General features: G+C 50.0%; 2 protein-coding genes across 2 annotated transcripts in view; one reads left to right on the top strand and one right to left on the bottom strand.

Annotated features, from left to right (window-relative positions):
• Positions 1-9,640, top strand: part of INPPL1 (inositol polyphosphate phosphatase like 1) — an 83,828-nt gene extending 74,188 nt beyond the window's left edge. The window contains 4 exon segments of the mRNA XM_042458151.1: positions 1,485-1,782; positions 1,784-2,239; positions 2,985-3,118; positions 6,159-9,640. Coding sequence (XP_042314085.1) covers positions 1,485-1,782; positions 1,784-2,239; positions 2,985-3,118; positions 6,159-6,249 — 979 coding nt within the window. The 3' untranslated portion in view covers positions 6,250-9,640.
• Positions 9,641-17,477: 7,837 nt separating this feature from the next.
• Positions 17,478-20,144, bottom strand: part of PHOX2A (paired like homeobox 2A) — a 24,261-nt gene continuing 21,594 nt past the window's right edge. Inside the window, exon 4 of the mRNA XM_042459945.1 lies at positions 17,478-19,695. Within this exon, the coding sequence (XP_042315879.1) occupies positions 19,240-19,695 (456 nt within the window). The 3' untranslated portion in view covers positions 17,478-19,239. The remainder of the gene's footprint in view (positions 19,696-20,144) is intronic.

Raw genomic sequence — 20,144 nt, 5'->3', positions numbered from 1 at the left:
TGTGTAGAAATACCATTTTCTGTGCATAAGGAGCATTGTTCTGTGCAAAACAACCACGTGTGAATTTTGTGCAGGCTAAGTCCTGAACTACGAAGATGATAATCAAGATTCTTCTTTGCAGGGTTTCTTGGCCCTCAAAAGACCATTTTTGAATACTTTGGAGTGCTCTTTCCATCCCTAGTCAAGATGCACAGAGCTTCCAAGAGGAAGTGGACACAGGGCCAGATGGTTACTGAATGTTTACCTGGCGCAGGTGCTTCGGGCGCCTCTCCCTGGCTGGCTGTAGCTTGCTCCCTCTTTCTTGCTGGACGCTTCCTAACTTTCCCAGTGTCTGAGTAACTGAGCAAAAATTCAACAGAAACAGGTTCACATTCATGCCAAAATTGCAGGTCTGAGTCTGGGGAGACAAACAAGGATTTGCATGCTGTCATTTGTTTACTTTGGACTTTTGTCTTCACTTTCACTGAGTTCATGTCTGTGCTGCCTCCCTTCCTAAAATAGTTCACCCCTGTGTAAAAAAAGGATGCTGTTGTTTTAGAACTGCTTCAGTAACTAAAACTAACAAAATGAATTTCAGTGGGGAGGAATGTAAGATACCACACTTACGTAGAAAAAAAATGAAAGGCACAAATATAGTGGGGGACACCTGGCTTGACAATAGTATATGGGAAAGGGATCTAGAAGTCCTAGAAGACCACAAATTGAACATGAGCCAACAGTGCAATGCAGTAGCTAAAAGGTCCAATGCAATTCTAGGCTACATCAATAGAAGTATTGTGTCCAGATCAAGGGACATAATAGAGCCATTCTATTCTGCTTTGGTCAGGCCTCACCTGCAATAATCCTGTGTCCAGTTCTGGGCCCCACAATTCAAAAAGGATCTTGACCAGCTGGAGTGTGTCCAAATGTGGGCCACCAAAATGATGAAGGGCCTGGAAACAACGACGCCCTGTGAGCAGACACTTAGGGAGCTGGGGAAGTTTAACTTGGAGAAGAGATGGTTAAGAGGTGATATGATGGCCCTCTTTAAGTATTTGAAGGGATGTCATACTAAGGATAGAGCAAGTTTATATTCTGATGCTCCAGAGAACAGGACACAATGGAGCAATGGATTCCAGCTACAGGAAAAGAGATTCTGGATTCTTCATTCACCCCAGATGAAAAAGAGAAGGTTAACGGGTGATATGACAGCCCTGTTTAAATATTTGAAGGGATGTCACATTGAGGATGGAGCAAGCTTGCTTTCTGCTGCTCCAGAGAATAGGACAATGGAGCAATGGATGCAAGCTATAGGGAAAGATTCAGACTACTCCTTTGGACACTCTCCAGCTTGTCCACATCCTTCTTGAATTGTGATGAATTATGTATTATTCCAGGTGAGGCCCGACCAAACCAGACCAGAGAACAACTGTGACTTCCCTCGATCTAGACACAACACTCTGACCCTGACCCTAACCCCATCTTCCTCTCTCAATTTTGCACAGGTCTAAGCCCGACTCTCTTGCTGCGGAGCCTGAGGGTCCTGCTATGAAGAACAGCTTCAACAACCCAGCCTACTATGTCCTGGAGGGGGTCCCCCACCAGTTGCTTGTGGCCACGGAGCCCCCCTTGGCAGGGACCACCATGACCAAGCTTATGGCCCCCAGGAACAAGGTCCAGATCACGGTCCCCATCCAGCCGGAGCATCGTCGGCCCCAGCAGCCCCCGGCACCCCCTTCCCGGGCGGAGGAGAGTTCTGAGGAAGAGGAGTCGGGTGTCCTCAACCTGCCACCCCCCGACTTCCCCCCCTCCGCCCTTGCCCAAATCAGTGGACCTGGAGGCCACGGACAGTGCCTTCTACACCGCTGTGGGGGTCCGGGGAGAGGAGCCGGGGGCCAACAGGGCTCGCAGCACCGTGGCCTTCAGCGAGCCCCTGGAGTCCAAGGCCCCCAAGCTGCACCCCAGGCCAACTCCGTCCCTGGGGTCCGGGTTCAGCCAGCAAGGCCCCGGGGGGCTCCTGGATGACCGCTCATGCTCCGTGCTTCAGATGGCCCGGACCCTCAGCGAGGTGGACTACTCTGGGGGCGGTGGAGGTGAGACTGCCATGGGGAGGGAGCCGACTGGCCGGCCTCCATCCCACCCAATGGCCAAAGCAAGGCTGGACCTGCCCCACCGGTGCCTTCACCCCGACTACAGCCGCCCCATGGCCTTCCCGCCCCACTCCATCCAGGAGAGCATCAAGGAGGACTCTGCAGAGGAGGTGGGTGATGCAGGTGGGGAAGGGGCGCTTGGATGATGTATTGGGGTCTCAAGAGGGAAGAAGGGGACGGAGGGACACCAGTTGCATCTGCACTGCTCAGTTACAACGCTTTTATAGCACTGCTGGTACAAGGGGAACTGAGAGGGGGGCCCCTTTGCTTTCTGATGGCTCAGTGTTCAGCAATTTTGATTCATGCACAAAATTATTTAAAATATTGTGTATAAAATTACCTTCAGGTTATGTCCATAAAGTGCGTATGAAGCATAAATGAGTTTTGTCCCATCTTGGGTCCAAATCTCCAAGCTATCTCATTAGGTACATGTGTGCAAACACACATATTCCAAAATCTAAATAATAATAATAATGATATTTCCAAAATCCAAAACGCCTCTGGATTCAGATGTTTTGGATAAGGGAGAACCAACCTGTAAAAGCAATTTGAAAAAGTATGCCTTAGAGAAGAAGAAAAACAGGACAGTTTTGTTGCCCCTGGCAGAGCCTGAAAAAGTTCCTCTTTTTTGGACTGGGAAACTCTGCCTCCTTCCCTTTATTCACAACCCACCTTTCCCCCAAACTGGGACTTTCCCCAAATTCTCAGTATCCCTCCTTCTGTCCTGGGAGATTCTGAGAACTGTAGTCCGAAAAAGGGTCTCTTTTTCCAAATTCCCTTGGGTATTGCAAAGTCCCGGATTCAAGTGGTGCCAGCATGACCCCCCCATCCCTCTTTCCCCCCCCCCCCCCACAGACCCTGGGGCAGGATGGCCGCAGCAGCTCCAGACAGAGCGAGTCCAGCGTCGGGGAATGGCTGCGGGCGCTTGGCATGGAGAGGTACGAGGAGGGCCTGATCCACAACGGCTGGGATGACCTGGAGTTCCTCAGGTGAGGCGTTGAGGTGGGGCTGGACAGGGCAACGGTGGGTGGGCAATAGGGTCTCCCAGGCCAAAGCGCCCGTCTGAACTAGGATGCGAAGGAGAGGATGGAAGAGCTATGGCCCTCGGCCATGCAAGAGGGAATGGGCTGGCATGCCAGAATGGGAAGACAGGCTCAAGACAGACAGGTGACCAGAGGACAAATACAGAGCTTATTCTTTGGCCCCAAGACTCTGTTGGCTGGTTGTGAAGAGATGTTGGAGTCATGCAGAATTTTGCAAAAACAGGGCTGGCTTTCCTTTATCCTTTGCTTGCAGTGAACATGGATCTTGGCTCCAAGAGTAGCATTTCCAAGATCTGCAAAGGGAGTCTTGCAGTGTGTTTGAGACTACCTGAGGGAAAGAGTTTGTAGCATGAGCTTTTGTTGTCTTAGGTCTACTTCCTCAGATGCATGGAGTGACCTGGGCATAAGCTCTTGTGGACTTGGTCTACTTCCTCAGGTGCTGGAAGTGGCCTGGGCATAGGCTCTCATAGTGTGAGTCCACTTCCTCAGATGCAGGCAGAGCTTATTTTGGGCTCCAAGACACTGTTCACTGGTTGTAAAGGTAAGTCAGTTACGCAGAATTTTGCAAGAATAGGGCAGGGATCCTTGTAGCCTATGCTTCCAGTGAAGAAGGGTCTTTGCACCAAAGAACAGCATTTCCAGGCTCTGAAAGAGGGTTTTGCAGTACCTTTGAGACTGATGGAGTGAAAGACTTTGTAGCATGAGCTTTCGTAGACTTGATCTCCTTCCTTACATGGATTGAGTGAACTAGTGCCCAGGAAGGACCAAAGGACCATGAGTCCTTCCAGGGCATCAGTTCACCCCATGAATCTGAAGAAGGAGACCAAGACTGTGAAAGCTTATGCTGCAACTTCTTTCACGCAGTGTTTCCAAAATGCTACAAGATCCCTTTGGATGCTGATAAATTCCAAATGCACACTGTCACGTTTCTAAATTTCCAAGCTCTACTTTTACCCTTTGCTGACCTGCCAGTCCCTGGCCTGCCCCTGCTGTCCTCATCATAGGACTTTCTTCCCCCAAAGGTCCATCATGACCCTCCCAGTCCTTGCAGGGCTGTAGGCAGTTATGGGTTGCTTCAGGATCCTAAACAGTGGCACTCTTGGTGCCATGGTTAAGCCAGTGTAACTCCACTTGTGTAACCCTGATTGGGATGCTGCCCTTGCACAGCATCCTATAAAGCACACTCATTCCCACAGTTCAAATCCAGTCAGTGCACGGCATCGGATTTTTGATTTTAGACCATAATTCCCAGAATCCCCCAAGCCAGTGTTGGAGAGTTACTAGAGAACAGGATAGGCTTAGTTTAGCAATGGGAAAGGGGCAAAGCAGTCTGGCAAGGAAGCATGAATGTGGATGCCAGCCATGACTCTGGAGCGTATTAGGATAGCAGCAGAGAGGTGGGAGCTTTCGCAGTGAGACTGAGGATGGTGTGCAATGAAGATCTCTACAGCAACCTGCACTTATTCCAGGGATAGTATGAAAGTCTCCTCCTGGCTTTGCCAGGCCTGGCTCCCAATTCTTTCATCCCAGCTGGAAGAGCAAGAGCACTTAGTGGTGCCCCTTTGGCCACTGGGGGGCATTTGCTTCCCACGGTCCAGGGCAGGGGTAGGCAACCTGCGGCCCGCGGGCCGGATGCGGCCCGGCAAGGCCTTGGGACCGGCCCCAGCCCGGCCTTGCCGCCGATTGCCGCCAGAGCCTTTGGCCTATCAGGAGGAGGCGGGAAGGGGGGGGCAAGCGGCAGGCAAGGGAAGAAAGCGGCGGGCAAGGGGGGCAATTGTCTATAGAAGCCTCCAAAACATGCATTTATATTAACATTTTTTAAAAAATCAGCAATTTTTAGCGTGTTCTCCATTTTTTTTAAAAAAAAGTGTCCTCCATTTGAAATGTCTGTCCTACATTTGTCCCAGTTTATTTATTTATTTAATTTTTTTTAAAATTATTTAATTATTTATTTTTTGGCTTCGGCCCCCCAGTTGTCTGAGGGACAGCAACCCGGCCCCCAGCTCAAAAAGGTTGCCTACCCCTGGTCCAGGGCATCTGCCCAGTTTAGGTGGGCCAGATGCATTTCTGGGGTGGAACTGGGACTTACTGGAGCAAGCAAATGCTGGATGTTACCTTCATACCATCCAGCTCAACATTGCCCATTGGGGGATTATGGGAGCTGAAGGCCCCCCCCCCCAGTAGCATTTTCAACTTCTGCTCTGCTCTACTTTGTTTTAGCAAGAATTTGCTCTCCCACAAATGTCATATGAACCAGAATCCTGTGGTGGGTGTCTCACACATTTGTCAGTTCCCCAGTGGAAGTGATTGGGCGTTTCAAAGGTCAGAGAGGCAGAGATATGTTTGTGGTGCCATTGTGAACGGATGTGCATTGCACATTTACTTGTGTGTCCAGTTGGACATTTTGGATTGGCTGTGCAGTGGTGCCATCTGACCCCACCTCCCTGTTTGTAGGGAGTACAAACTCAGCATAGGGTCTTCTCCTTTCTAGTGGCCTGGATTATTAGCCCCAGGGAATCCATGGGATTTATCCGCACCTTGATTTGCCATTCAGTGGGTCTGATCTCTTTGGGACTAGGATTCAGGCACTTAAATAAATAGTGAATGAGGGATTTTGCTCTTGTCTCACCTGCTCCATCCATCCATCTAGATCAGTGTTGACTTGTCTGGGGCTGCGTGGTTTTTGCATTAAAAAAGTGATGGGGGAGAGGAAACAGTTTTTCACAAAAACATGTTTCCAGAGAAAGGGGGGGGTCCCCCATATGAAAATGACATTTTTGGCATCAAACCCAGATTTTCATGCAAAAAGCACAGGCATGTTTCTGTGCAGAATCATTTCCTGAAAATGTTCAGATCGTGCAAATGCCAGAAACCTGTGCAGCATTCTTGCCTCTTGGCTGTTCTTGGTGGGCAACAAATAGCAGCACACCTTCTTTCTATCTTTGCCTGGCCCAACAATGCCTTTTCCTTTTTCTGGCCCTTGCAGCGACATCACAGAGGAGGACCTGGAGGAGGCTGGCGTGATGGACCTGACCCACAAGCGCCTTCTCCTGGAGAACCTGAGGCTCAGGAAATAGATGGGGAGGTGGGCTTCCTGGCCTTATCTTGGGCCTCTGTGCCCCCCACCCAGGCTGTGCCTTTCCACCCCAGATTTAGGACCCCTTCCCCTCCCCACCCACCCACCCAAATCCTACCATGTTTGATGGAGGGACCTTGTGGCTGTCATGGCCGAACTAGGCACATGCCAAAAGATGGCACCAGGGTAGAGCTGCATGTTCAGGATGTCGCTGGAAGAGAGAGGTCATAGAACCATAGAGTTGGAAGGGACCATTGGGTCCAATCTCCTGCATGTGAAATGGAGGAAGACTTTGGGGTCAGTGGGTGGATGTGCTTTTATGCCCTCCTTGCTCCTGGGGGGATTGGGACCCAAGCAGATGGAGGGGAGACAGGAACAACCAGGGAGCAAACGTGGTCCAGGTGACTCCGGTGGCTTAAGCTGAGCCTTGAAGAAGAGCATCCTTAGCGCCCAGGTGACGTGGGTCTTTCTCAGGTGGCCCAGGTGCACCGGTTACTTGGGGGTCTCCCAAGTCAAGCATTTCAGAGGAGCAACCTCAACCCGCCCACCCCAAGCTGTTCCCCTTCTTCCTCTTCCTTCCCATGCTTCTGGCTAAGTTATTCTTATTTATTGCAACAAAAGAAGGACTCCTTGCTTTTCCTCTCCCCTTTTTTCTTTTTCTTTCTAGGAACCACATATTGTAACTCCCCTGCCCTTGATGGCCCCTGAACCGAATCTGGTTTCTTGGGTCGGATTCCCCAAAGTGTCCATCCCTCCCTGCCCCCTCCCTTCCTGGCTGTGCGGACACCCAAATGGAAAGAGGGGGGCCCCGGACTGTGTTTTCCTCCTCCAGATGCATGTTTCTCTCCAGCGAGAAGTGAGCAAGCCCTCTCCATGGTTTCAGTGGAAATGTTTTGGTAGCCATAGCTCTTCTCCCTGTTCATAGGGGCCTGAACCAGCCTGAGAGGCCCTTGCCCAGGGACCAAAGCCCACTGCTGCAAAGGGGGCTGATAGGAATCAAGAGCTCTCTTTAGTTGGGAAGGGTCAACATGAAGACCATCATCATCACACTTTGGGTCATGGTTGCAATAACTGGGCCCTTCTGCTCCCACTGAAAAGACAGTCATTGGAAAGGACCATTTCTGTTCCTTAGATGCTTTTGGAGGCAGCAGTGTTGCATCGCATGCAGATGCAGGGGTTTCCAACACCTTGCATGGCCTCCAAGATTTGATTTTCCTGTTACATTTTTTGGAAGGAAAGGAGAAGGGTGGGTCCCAGGAACTTCAGGAACTTTGGTCTAGATTCCCTTCCAAGAGGTGCCTTTGGTGCCGCCAGACTTTGACTAAAGCCAGAGATGTCCAGGGCCAGGAATGTCCCTCTGGGAGGGGAACAGGGGGAGGGGCGTTTGGCATCCACATCAAAGTGGCCACCAGGTCTTTCTTTTGGTGTCCATCCCACGGCGTGAGAGTCCCACTCGTCCTCCTTGCCTCCTGGAAGGCTTTTCAACCATCCTCAGAAACTCTCCAGGCCGGCCCCACAGTTTGGCATCTGCTGCTTTCCCCCCTGAAGCATCCAGCCTTAAACCCACTGACCCCACAGACACTTCCTTCCCCGAAACATGGCCACCAGCCCCACAGACAGCTCTCCGAGGCTCAGCCTCTGGTTAGCTCCAGCGTCCAAATGGAGCAAAGGGTGCAGGAAGCCCTCTCGGGGGGGGGGGGGGGGGAAGGGAATTGGGGGGCCTTAGCTCTGGAGCAGGTCAGCAACCCTCCCCCCAGCCATCCAGCGGCATTTCTAGCTTGGCCCTCCCAGTGGCCTGGCAGACCCTCTGGCTGGTGGGCACAAGGGATGGGCAAATGTGGCCCTCCAGGTATGGTTGGACTGCACCTCCCAGTAGCCTCCTTAACACAGGTGGGGAGTGCTGGGAGTTGCAATCCAGTAGCATCTGGAGGACCTTATGATTCCCATTCTTTGACCCATGCTTGCAGGAGGGCTTTGGCAGCATCAGGGAATGGACAATACCCATGAGCTGAGAAAAGAGCACTTCCATCTTCATGTTGGACTGCAAGCCCCATCATGCTCAGCCAGTGTGCTCAGAGGGATGGTTTTGACACATCTGGAGGGGGCCAGGGTTTGGGAAGGCCTGCTTTCTTTTGCTCGGATGTCCTCTCTGTGTCTGGAATGGAGTGGATCCCATCAAGTCCATGAGGATGGGGGCCTTGGTGGTGACTGCACAGCGGCACATGGGGGCAAGTGGAAATTGCAGGAGAGGTGCAGAGAACGCCAGGTGGACGATTGTGCTTCCAACGTGCAACTCCTTGAACAAGGGCCACCTTGCACGCTCACACACTCACTCAAGGAGTTGCGCATGGGAAGGACAAGCGTCCACCTGGTGCCCACTGCACCTCTCCTGCAATGTCCATTTGCCCCCATTGGGTCCCCAGGGAGGGCTTGGGAGTCATAGCACACCCCGACACCCACTTGACCATTAAGCAGTGCTTGACCCTTGCCGAAAGAGCCTCCTGTCTCCTTCCCTTTGAGGGATCCCCCATGTTTGCAGGGCTTGAAAGTAGAGTTGAAAATCCTCCTTGACCCACAATGTCACCTGGACCCTCCTGAAGAAACCACGCTGGATAAAGAGGCGGCTTAAAGCTTTATGGTTCCAGGGGGTCTTTGCCCCTTGACCTTCCAGATGACCCCCTTCCTGTGATCTGTGCAAACCGAGGTGCCTTCAGAGAAGATGGATGCATGCAATCCCAGGCAGGACCCTGGATTGTGGCCCTGGAAGGCCAGAAGCGAAGGAGAGCTATGTGGCAAGTCCCCGGGCCTCCTCGCTCTTCCTTCCTTCCTCCCTCTCTGAGAAATGGATCCATCACCCAGTGCCTTACTTTATAAAACTATGAGGGGCTGGAGGAAGGCAAGAGGAGCGGACAGAGGCCAGACCTGCAAGAGGTTGCAAGGGATGCTCTTGCTGGAAGACCTCTTCTTGGGCCTCTCCAAACCTCAGCAAGGAGCCGTTCTTTGCAATAGAAATGAAGGATGTTTCTCTGTTGTTCTGTTTTGTTTTCTTGCGATTATGCTTCAGGGTTGGGCCATTCCTTCCCAGCCCACGAAGCCTGTTTTTTATGATTCCTCTCATCCTTTCGTGGTTGTTATTATTAGCATTTGGCATGAGTTTAACCCTACTAAATTCTTCTATGCGCTACTTTATACGTGTGTACGTGTGTGTGTGTTTTTTAAAATATATGTTTAATTTAATTACTGTATTTGAAACTCTTTTTATGCTTAACTTCACACGAGCGGCTGCTGCTGCTGCTGCTGCGGGAGTTGCAATGGTTTGTGTTCCTTCATATTTCATGTCTTACTTAGTTTTCCTGCACCAGAAGAAGCAATAAAAGGGCTTGTTTGCTTAATGAAGGTCTCTTGCATTGATTTGTTTTAAAAAATGGCAGTCCTCTTCTGTGATGAGGTGTTGCACCCACAGTATAAAAAGTGCATATATGCCGTCTCAAATGGATTTAGTCCACCGGATGAAAGATGCAATCATTTGGAAGTCTACCGAGTGCTGCATGGGGCCAGTATTTGGGTGGCATGCAAAGGATTTTAGGTTCATTGTGGAATCCTAGTTCAGCCCCATTCTGCCATGCAGGAACTCACCATCCAAGCCCTCCTTGTGACAGATGGCCATCCAGACTCTGTTTAAAAACAGCCTCCAAAGAAGGATTCTCCACCAAAATCTCCAAGGAAGGAGTATGTTCCACTGGCCAACAGCCCTTACTCTCAGGAGGTTCCTCCTAATGTTGAGGCAGAATCTCTTTTCCTGCAGTTTGCATCCATTGTTCCAGGTCCTGTTCTCTGGAGCAGCAGAAAACAAGCTTGCTCCCTCCTCAATATGGCCTCCCTTCAAGTATTTAAACAGGGCTCTCCTATCACCTCTTAACCTTCTCTTCTCCAGGCTAAACATCCCCAGCTCCCTGAGTCGTTCCTCATAGGGCTTCATGGTTTCCAGACCCTTCACTATTTTAGTCTTCCTCCTTTGGACACATGGCTCCAGTTTCTCAACATCCTTTTTGATTTGTGGTGCCCAGGACTGAACACAATATTTCAGGTGGGGCCGGACCAAAGCAGAATAGAGTGGCACTATTACTTCCCTTGATCTAATAGACACTATACTTCTGTTGATGCAGCCTAGAATCGTATTGGCCTTTTTAGCTGCCACATCACACTGTTGCCTCATGTTCAACTTGTGGTCTACTTGGACTCCTAGATCCCTTTCACATGTGTAAGTCTCCTTCAGCCAGGTGTCCCCCATCCTATATCTTTGCAACTACGATGGCTTCAGTTGAGCTATGGATCGCTCAGGCTTGCCTTGCCCTCCATGGCATTTGCGTGTCTTTTTGGAGACCCATGCTATCCTTCCCTTTCGTCCCCAGAGATCAACCACCTTCTCTTGGACCACCAGATCCACCGTCTCCTTATGGGTTGCCGAAGGAGGAGCACGCCAGGATGTTCTTCAATAAATTAAGTTTATTTGGATTAGCATATTTTGCAAATGAGATCAATAAATTACAGAACAGGAATTTTATTTTTAAAGTTTAAAAAAAGCCTAAACCAAAACAAGCTAAACATCAGCTGAAGACCAGCAACAGTCGCACGGCATCCAAAAGGGAGAGGTCAACTTTGGCGGCCATCTGCTCTTCGACGCAAACAAAGGAGGCCAAATACTTCGAAGGGATTCTGTAATATCAGCACACACACAGGCCTAGCTTTCTGAATATCACCACAATGTTGTAACTCCCATCATCCCCAAACGTTCTTTTTTGTCATGTGATTTCTGCTCTCTGGTACCTCAGCAAACTCCATAAACCCAGCTTTTCAGGAGCCTTTTCACATTGTGGGTTCCCAAACTTCCAGATTTGGGGACTTTTCATTTTCCAGAATCCCTGACCTTTGGCCAAGCTGACTGGGGCTTCTGGGAGATGAAGTCCAAACCACTTAGAGGACCAACCTTTGGGAACCACTCCATTACACTATTATTGTATTGCTATGATTCCACTTTAGATGCATCCTATGGGTTTAAATGCATCCTATGGGAATGCACCTCTTCTTAAAATTTCAACTCCCAGGATGCCATAGGATGATGCTGTGACAGTTAAAGTGGAATCGCAGTGCTATGCTTGCGCAGTGTGGAAGACTCCTGTTTCCCTCTCCCTTTGGGACATTTGGGGTCTGTTGTTCATGGCATGGGAAGTCCTTTGTCGCCTCCACTCCTAGGCCTTTGCAGCCAAGCCCCATTTCCTCGGGTGGGAACCAGTAAAGATGCTGAACTGGGCAGCAGCAGAGGCAATGGGAAAGGGGCATGGTGCTGCTTCCTTCCAACCCTGCAGAGAAAGGGCTGCGTTGGTTTTGGGGCCATGAAGCCTCTGAACTGAAAAAATTGGTAGCTTGGAAAGCAAGCAGAGATTAAAAATGGCCATTTTGGCTGGGATTATGACTAGGGACGTCAGTGGGAGGATGCAGCAAAGGCTAGGACATTGGTACCCTAAGAGACCAGGATTAAATACCCCAAAGCAGTGGTCCCCAAACTGTGCCCTTTGAGAGATTTTGGGCTTCAGCTCCCAGAAGCCTCAGCCATGTTAGCCAGTGGTCTGAGGTTCTGGGAGCTGAAATCCAAAGTCCCTTAAAGAGCACAGTTTGGAGACACTGCCCCAAAGGCACCAGATCTCTTCAGATCTTGGACATTAAGCAGAGTCAGCCCTGGTTAGCCCTTGGATGGGAGACCACCAAGGAGTCCCAGGTGCTTTTGGGCTTTTATTTCAGAGGAAGAAACTGGCACAACCACCTCTGAGGATCCTTTGCCTAGGAAAACCCTATGAGAAATTGATGGGTTTGCCATAAGTATTGACTTACTAATAAGTCAAGATTTATTAAACTTATTAGACTTACTAATTAAGCCTAATATGTTTAATAAGTCTTGGCTTATTAAAATTAATGGGTTCCTCGTAAGTCTTGACAGATGACTTGGAGGCAGACGGACAAACACAAAGGCACCAGGTTCCCCTCTGATCTTGGAAGCTAAACAGGGTCAGCCCTGGTTAGTACTTGGATGGGAGACCACCAAATGATGTTGGTGTTTGAAGGTTCTATTTCAAGAGGAAGAAACTGGAGAAACCACCTCTAAGGAGTCCTTTGCCCAGGAAAGCCCTTTGAAATCCATGGGGCTGGCAACCGAGAGACACACAAGAGGATGGGGATGAGGCTTCGGGGCAGAGACAAAGGCCTGAGGCAGGGGGCAACTTAGTTAAGAGACCCCATAAACTGACTGGTCAAGAGTGACCAAAGGATGAGTGACCCAGGGGAATGAGCATTTGCAAAGCAACAGGGCTGCCCACCCCAAGGCATGGAAGAGATGTCACAAGGCTGCATGCTTAGAGTAATGCAGCAAACAAGGGGGCAGGCATCTGGTGGGTAGGACCACTACTACCATAGACATTTGTGTACATGTCGACCTCGTCTATAAGTCGAGGGATGGTTTCAGAGTCAAAACCATGGATTTTGGTATGACCTGTGGATCCGTCGAGGCGAGGGTCAAACTTAGGAGACCATAAGGAAGGATGGCAAGGGGAAAGACCACTTCCGTCCCTCCTTCGCCTTCTTCTCTGGACTGCTCCCAACCGATTCCCAGGCGCTGGAGGAGAAGTTTTAAGTTTTGGATCTCTCCTGTAAAGTTAAACCAAAATCCAGAACAGATCCAATACCCCACTGAAGGTGCTTCTACATTGTTGAAATAATGCAGTTTAACACTGCTTTCATTGGCATGGCTCCATCCTAAGGAATATTGGGAACTGTAGTCTCTTGTGGTTCTAGAGGTGATGACTGAAGGCTAAGTATCTGAAAAAAACTACACAACCCATGAATCCATAGCACTTAAAGTGAGTCAAACTGCACCATTTCTGCAGTGTAGAAATGGCATTTCAAGTTTTCTAGTTGGGATTTGACTGCCGCTGAGGGATCACAGGTTGCAGAATATGGCAAAGCAAGAGAAACAACAGGATTTAGGAAAGGAATGGTCATGCTTTTGACATGAGCTGCAAAGGGCTTCGGAGCATTTATCTTCAACTAATTCAACCCCTGGCCCCACTTGCACAGCACAAAATGGATCTAAAGTGGATAAAATTCTGGGGAAAGTGTGGAATATATTGGAATATATTGTTTGTTCCCAAGGTTTTTGTGTTGGGACTGAAATGCACTTATTGCCTGGTCAAGATGCAACCTTACACTTCAGGGAGGCTTTGCATGCACTGTTTTCCTCAATCCTGGCACCTTCTGGATGTGCTGGACTACAGGTCCCATCATCTCCAGGGAGCATGGCCACTAAGCTGATGGGAGTTGTGGTCCCAGCCTGTAAGAAAATGATGTTCTACAGCAGCAGCATCAAAATGAAGAAGGAGTTGGGCAGGAGTTGTGCCATGCCCTTGCCCAATGCCAAGGGATGATGGGAGCTGTAGTAGTCCAGCCCATGGGGATGCCACCAGGGAGTGGAATGGTCTCCAAGAGGTGCCTTTCAGGTGGAATGGAGGGACGGTGGGCTGCCAACATAGCCCAGGGGAAGGGGCACATAGGTCCCCTGTCATCATGAGCCACAGAGATGGACACCTGGGCCTTGCTGCCCCACTCTAAGGTTCAAGACCCACAACCAAGACCCCTTGTGTGGCCAGTCGCATCCCTCGACAGTGAGATCTCTGCACATATTGGGGGGGGAAATGACCCTTGCAGGGCAAAATTTGCAGGGAGGGGAGTGGGCTTTTATTTTGGGGCTGAATGAGGCCAAGATATGAGGAAAAAGCCATTGGAAGAGGTCATAAGGGGGCTTCAATTTGGGTGGAGGGATCTAGACACTCTGCACACTTCCAGGTTCTCTGAAGATGCCAAAGCCACAGATGCAGGCCAAACGTCAGGAACAAACTCATCTAGAACATGGCCACAGAGCCTGAAAAACCCACAAAAACTATGGATGCTGGCTGTGAAAGTCTTCGACTTCCTACAATGGACCCATCCTGTGGGATCCAGAGGTTTGTAGTCTGAGGAGGTATTGTGTGCATATGGTTCTTTGCAATAATGCAAGGGGCAAACTACAGATCCCAGGATTCCATAGGGACACATCACTAAAATTGTATTAAAGTTTGTGCAGTGTGGCTGCTGCCTTGGAAATGCAACTTCTAGTAAGAATCTTGGGATCTGCAGACCACAAAAACTAGCTTTCCCAAGCTTGCTGGCAGAAGACATGCTTTGCATTGAGAAAGTGCTCAGAATGGATTCCCACGCCAGTCTCTTTCATTACAAGGGTCTTCTGAAAGCCAGGCTGGAAAAGACCCCTCTCCATAAGCAACCTTGGCCTCCAGTCTGATGCTTAGTCCCAAGTAGAGGAGACCCACTGACTCAATGGGATTTACCAATATGTCAACCAACCATTGAACAGCTGAGCATCCCATTGAGCAGTGGCAACGGGCAGCATCCATGTTGGTGAGATGCTGCATCCACCCCACATTTTAGCTTCCATTTCCAAGGGCACTGTCTGATTTCTTTCTGCAACAGGATTCAGTCCCACTTGGGATGAACATGTCCAAGCTAAAAGCTGGCATGGATTCAATGCCCCGCTGGCATGGAAACTGCCACTCGCCCCTTCAAAACAGGCAGATCCCAAGTGGTTTTACACTTACAAGTGTAAGGCAACCTCACTTGTATTTGGGTTTACACAACACCTGTTTACAATCCTTTTACAAAGGGGATGGAGGAATACCCCGAACTTGGAAAGGTCCCATCTCCCCTTCCTCGACCCCCATCCCTGCCATTTCTTTCTTTGGGGAGAAAACCGAAGGCAATCCAGATTAGTCTCAGTCGGACATTCAAAGCAGACCAAGGCTAGTGCTCTCAGCCTCCCACATTTGCGGTTTTGACTTTTGCGGATTTGGTTATTAATGGATTGGAGTAATACGTCCCTTCTACAAATCTCTAGGTCCCTCAGCACAACTTGGCCATAGATTCTTGATGGAGGGCCACTTGCAGTGATTCCCAAACTTTGATCCTCCAGGTGTTTTGGACTTCAGCTCCCAGAAGCCCCAGCCAGCTTGGCCAACAGTCAGGAATTCTGGGAGCTGAATTCCAAAACATCTGGAGGACCAAAGGTTAGGAACCACAGACCTAGAGATTCCTAGAGATCCCACCTCTCTAGGCATTTGTAGGTCCTCCCACACAATTCTGTGGTCAATGTATTTATAGAATCATAGAGATGGAAGAGACCCCCAGGAGGGCCCTGATCCAGTCCAACCCCCTTCTGCCATGCAGGAACTCTCCATCAAGTCATCTCCATTGAGAGATGGCCATCCAGTGGATGGTGACCACAGAGTTTTCCTGGAGGACCTAGAGATTCCTACACAGGTGTTCTCTCAAGTAAAAAAAAAGGTGGTTTATCATTGGTGTTTTTTTCACTTTTGGGGGACTCCAGCAAATGTGAAGGGATCATTGTATTCTCATCATAATAAATAGGGGTAGAAGCCAGAGACATTGCTATGTCCATTGGGAAAAATCAGCATGCAAAGGGATCTTGTGGCACCTTTCAGAAAAAGAAACAGCAGCATCAGCTTGCATTCAATGCATTAGACGCATCTGAGGAATTACACCAAGAAAGCAAATGCTACGAAGTCACTGAGTCCCAAAGGGGCTACAGAGGCTGGATGTCTATCTGTTGGGGATGCTTTGATGGAGAGTTACTGCATGACAGAATGGGATTGGACTGAACCAGGGCCCTTTTTGGGGTCTCTTCCAACTCTAGGATTCTACGATTCTAAGATCCCTTTGTATAATAATAAATGGGGTTTGGTTGCTCCCCTTATTCCTCAGGCATTTGATTATGGACAAGAGAAGGCAGGGGTTTCTCGACCTCCAAATCTGCCTTGACCCTTCCTGACTCTGGTCTGAAGCCATCTGTGGGGGGCCTCCCTTCTGCCTGCAGTTGCACTTTTGGGGGCGTTGTGCAAAGGACATACTGTACTCATTTCACAGTTGTGTCGGCAGAGTTCCACAAGTGTGACCATCACACAGGAGCCTCAGTCCTATTGTTGGTCCTAGCTAGAGCAGAGATGCAGTTGGCCCTCCACATTTGTGGCTTTGACTTTTGTGGATGTGATTATTTGCGGGTTTGATTAATATGTCCTCTCTAGGAATTTCTTTAAGTCCTCCTGCGCAGCTCTGACAGAAGTTGGCCATAGAGTTGTGCTGGAGAATCGAACCTAGAAGTTCCTAGAGGAAACACTTCTCTAGGCATTTGTAAGTCTTCCAGTGCAATTCTATGGTCAACGTCTGGCAGATGTTCACCATAGAGTTGCACTGGAGGACCTGAAGATTCCTGGAGAAAACACTTCTCTAGGCATTTGTAGATCTTCTAGAATGTGTCTATGATCAACTCCTGGCAGATATTGATCATAGAGTTGCACTGGAGGACTTGCAGAATCCTAGAGAGATGTTCTCAGCTTAAAAATAATAGTATTTTAAAATTTGCGGTTTCCCCACATTCATGGGAACCCTTTACGCTTAGCCCCAGAAAAAGTGTAGGGAACCAGTGCGGTGGGATTTCTCTATGTGTCGATTCCCCTCTCAGCCTTTGATCAAATGGATCTCTTCCAATTGGGAACAACCTAGAGGTTTCCAGCCATGAAGCTCTGCCTTTTTGGATGATGCGTAAGTATTCCATGTCCACTTTGGATGTCGGACAGAGACCCTATGTGTTATTCCCCATTGCGCAAATGCACAACCAGCAGATACACATGAGCACACAGAGCCCTGGTTGCACAACATTGGTCACCAACTCAAGAGTGGTGCAATGTGAAAATACTTGAGCATAGATTCGCACTGTTCCAAGCACCCTGCAAGATCTCAGCCTGCATGTTTTCTCCTCAGCACTTGAGATAACTTTTTGTGGCTACACAAGGCCAGATGTGTTGGTTCCAGATGTTCCTGGCCGATGCACCCATTTATCGAAAGCTTGGCCAGCTTCCTATCCCTCTGCTCCCCATCCCCTTGACTGTGGCTCATACCTCACGGTCCCTTCAGGTTGAGTGGCTCTGGGTCAGTTGTCCAGTCCTCACCCTCCAAACCCAGCATAATGAGCCAGAGGCATCGAAACACACTCACACCCACCCACCACCCACACAAACAAGCAAACAAACAAACAAACAAACCAAAAAACCCATCTTTTCACATTTTGCAATAAGAGAAATCATACACATATTACCATCTAAAGAGGAGGAGGCCCAGCTGGATGGGGAGATGAAGCCTTGATCTCACGCGACCGGCCGAGACCCCTGGGATTCACCCGAGACAACTGGCCAGTTTAAAGGGCTCTTTTGCTATCCTTAGGCAGGTAATACTCCCTGTAATATTTACCACTGGCACATATGAGAATGATGGCAAGAAGGGCTTTGCTCAGGGGTCCTTCCCAACAGGGGCTTCCTCCAGTTTCCTCAGACAGCCTCCAATCGGCTCTGGACCAGAGGCATATGGCGAAGTGCATCTTGGAAAGAGAAATTGCCAAACTGGTTTGCCCTGGTGCTTTCCCCCAGATGGTTTCCAGTCACCTTTTTCATTTTTTGGCGGCTGCTGGAGATTTCACCACCAGGTTGATGGACAGTTGGCCAAAAATGGCAGCCATTTCAGGGGACAGGTCAGGCCCAATAGTTCCAGGTGGAATCAATGAAAGGGTTGAAACATGGGCTCCCATGCAATGATGTCTCCAACTTTCCTGCCTTGCAGTGCATGGCTGATCCTGGAAAGACAGACCATGGCCAAGGTGTGTGTCATCAGTAAAAGTCCAAAGGAAGCCCTGAAGTCTGGGAGGGAAGAAGATGGACCTTGGCCTGGAGGTGGTGGAGTGGAAGGAAGACTGGTCCCTTGGCTGGGTGGTGTGCCCTCTGGTCTGTGTCCCACGTTCTCCTGTGCTTGCGTCCAACCTGCTCCACCTCTTGCTCCAACACAATATCCCTAACAGTCCAAAGACTGATAGCCAGGGTACATCCTTGGCCAGTCCCCTGAACTTCAGATCCTCAGCACCTTCCCCGAAATGGAAATGTGGTACTTTCAAGGCAACACAGCTAGGAAGCAAATGGAGGCTTCGGGTCCCTGGCTTGCCCTCTAGCCCTTTGGGAAGCCACTGCTTCTCCCTTCTTATGGCCACAGATGACCTGACGGCAGACAACCGTAGTCCTTGGTGGCGGAACGGATGCGGGGGAAATAGCGGAAACCAGGACCCCTCCGGTCACCTCCTCTAATACAGACATCTCAAAATGGCTACTTAAAATGGCAGTCTCAATCCAGTGTCTGGCCACGAGCCGGGGGCTGCTGATCCACAGTGAGCGTCCGAGAAAGGAAGAAAGAAAGATCTGGTACTAATATGGCACAATTAGGGCACTGGACCCTGGCACAAAGGGGGGAAGGAGCTGACCATTTGTCACATTAGGCATCTTGGAAAGCCTTGATCTAAGCAAGGCCAGAGGTCAGCAGAGAGCAAAACCATTTCTTCACTGAGAATGGCATCCTTGCGTTGGCCTTTGTAGGGCATCTGCAGAAGAAGCCGCGAAGGGTGTTTTTGGAGACACCACCAGCTGCATTATTGAGAGCCCCTCTTTCACTCAGGTTTGGAAAGCGGAGACACTTTGGGCCTAGTCTTTGATGGGTCTGGTGGCCAAGGGAGGTCATGAGGAGGGACTTGGAGGGGTCAGTCTGGCGAGACACGGTTGAAAGTGGCCTGGCTAGAGCTAGAGATGTGGAGGAGGCAAGGGCTGAGGTTCCCTTGAGTTTCAGCCACAAGAATAGCCGTTCCCAAAGCCTTGGTCCCATTGGGACAGCGGCAGGAGGGCAGAAGGTGGGTGAGAAAGGAGAAAGGAAGGGGGAAATATATTTTGGAGGGAAGCCCAATGGGGTTGGCCACCTTTGGGGACCCTGGCCCTTCCAGGGAGAGTTAGAAGAGGTTCGCCTTGAGTGGGTTTGGCTTCCTATGGAAAGAGGAGAGGACGCCGGAGAAGGGCCCTGGCATGGCTTCAGCTGGCTGCCAGGCCTTCAGGAGGTCAGCGGTGTTGGTGGCCCCATTGCTGGTGCTGACCCCGGCCCACAGAGCCTGGTTCTTGAGGGCCTGGGCGGCGTGGCCGGGCCCCATGCCAGGCTGACCGGTGCCAGGGCTGGGGCTGAGGCTGCCCCCAGGACTGTTCAGGTTGCTGGCGGAGGGCAAGGAGGCTGTGCTGTCCGGCGTGGGGCTGCAGTTGGACTCCTTGGACTCGTCGTCCTCGGAGGAGGAACGCGGGTCGGCCTTCTTGTTGCCCGAGGAGGAACTGCTGCTGTTGGTGTTGCCATTTTGCCCCTTGGCATTGGCTGCCCGCTCTTGCTTGCGGAACTTGGCGCGACGGTTCTGGAACCAGACCTGGAGGAGAAGATGGAGAGACCAACAGTGAAAACACACATCCCACAAACACACACAGAGGCCCAGTCTCCTTTAGCCTGAATTCCTAAATCCAAAATATTCCCAAACCCAAAATATTCCGAAACCCCATCAGAGAGTGTCCCATTTTTGCTTTCTGATGGTTCAATGTACACAAATTTCGTTTCTTGCACAATTTATTTAAAATTTTGTGTATAAAATTAACTTTAGGCTCAGTGCACAAGGCCTATATGAGGCATAAATGAATTTCATGTTGAGACTTGGGTCTCATCTATACGGTCTCTCCCTATGTACACTTGTCCCTCCATATTTGCTGGGGTGAGGGGCACAAGACCCCCACCGTGAATGTGGAAAACCCGCAAATTACAAAAACACTGTTTTTACTGGAGAGTACACCTCTCTAGGAATCTCTTTTAGGTCCTCCAGGGCAA

This window comes from Sceloporus undulatus, chromosome 3, assembly GCF_019175285.1.
Source record: "Sceloporus undulatus isolate JIND9_A2432 ecotype Alabama chromosome 3, SceUnd_v1.1, whole genome shotgun sequence".
NCBI classification, from domain to species: domain Eukaryota; kingdom Metazoa; phylum Chordata; class Lepidosauria; order Squamata; family Phrynosomatidae; genus Sceloporus; species Sceloporus undulatus.
The sequence above is the reverse complement of the archived record's forward strand: the minus strand, read 5'-3'. Positions and strand labels throughout refer to the sequence as shown.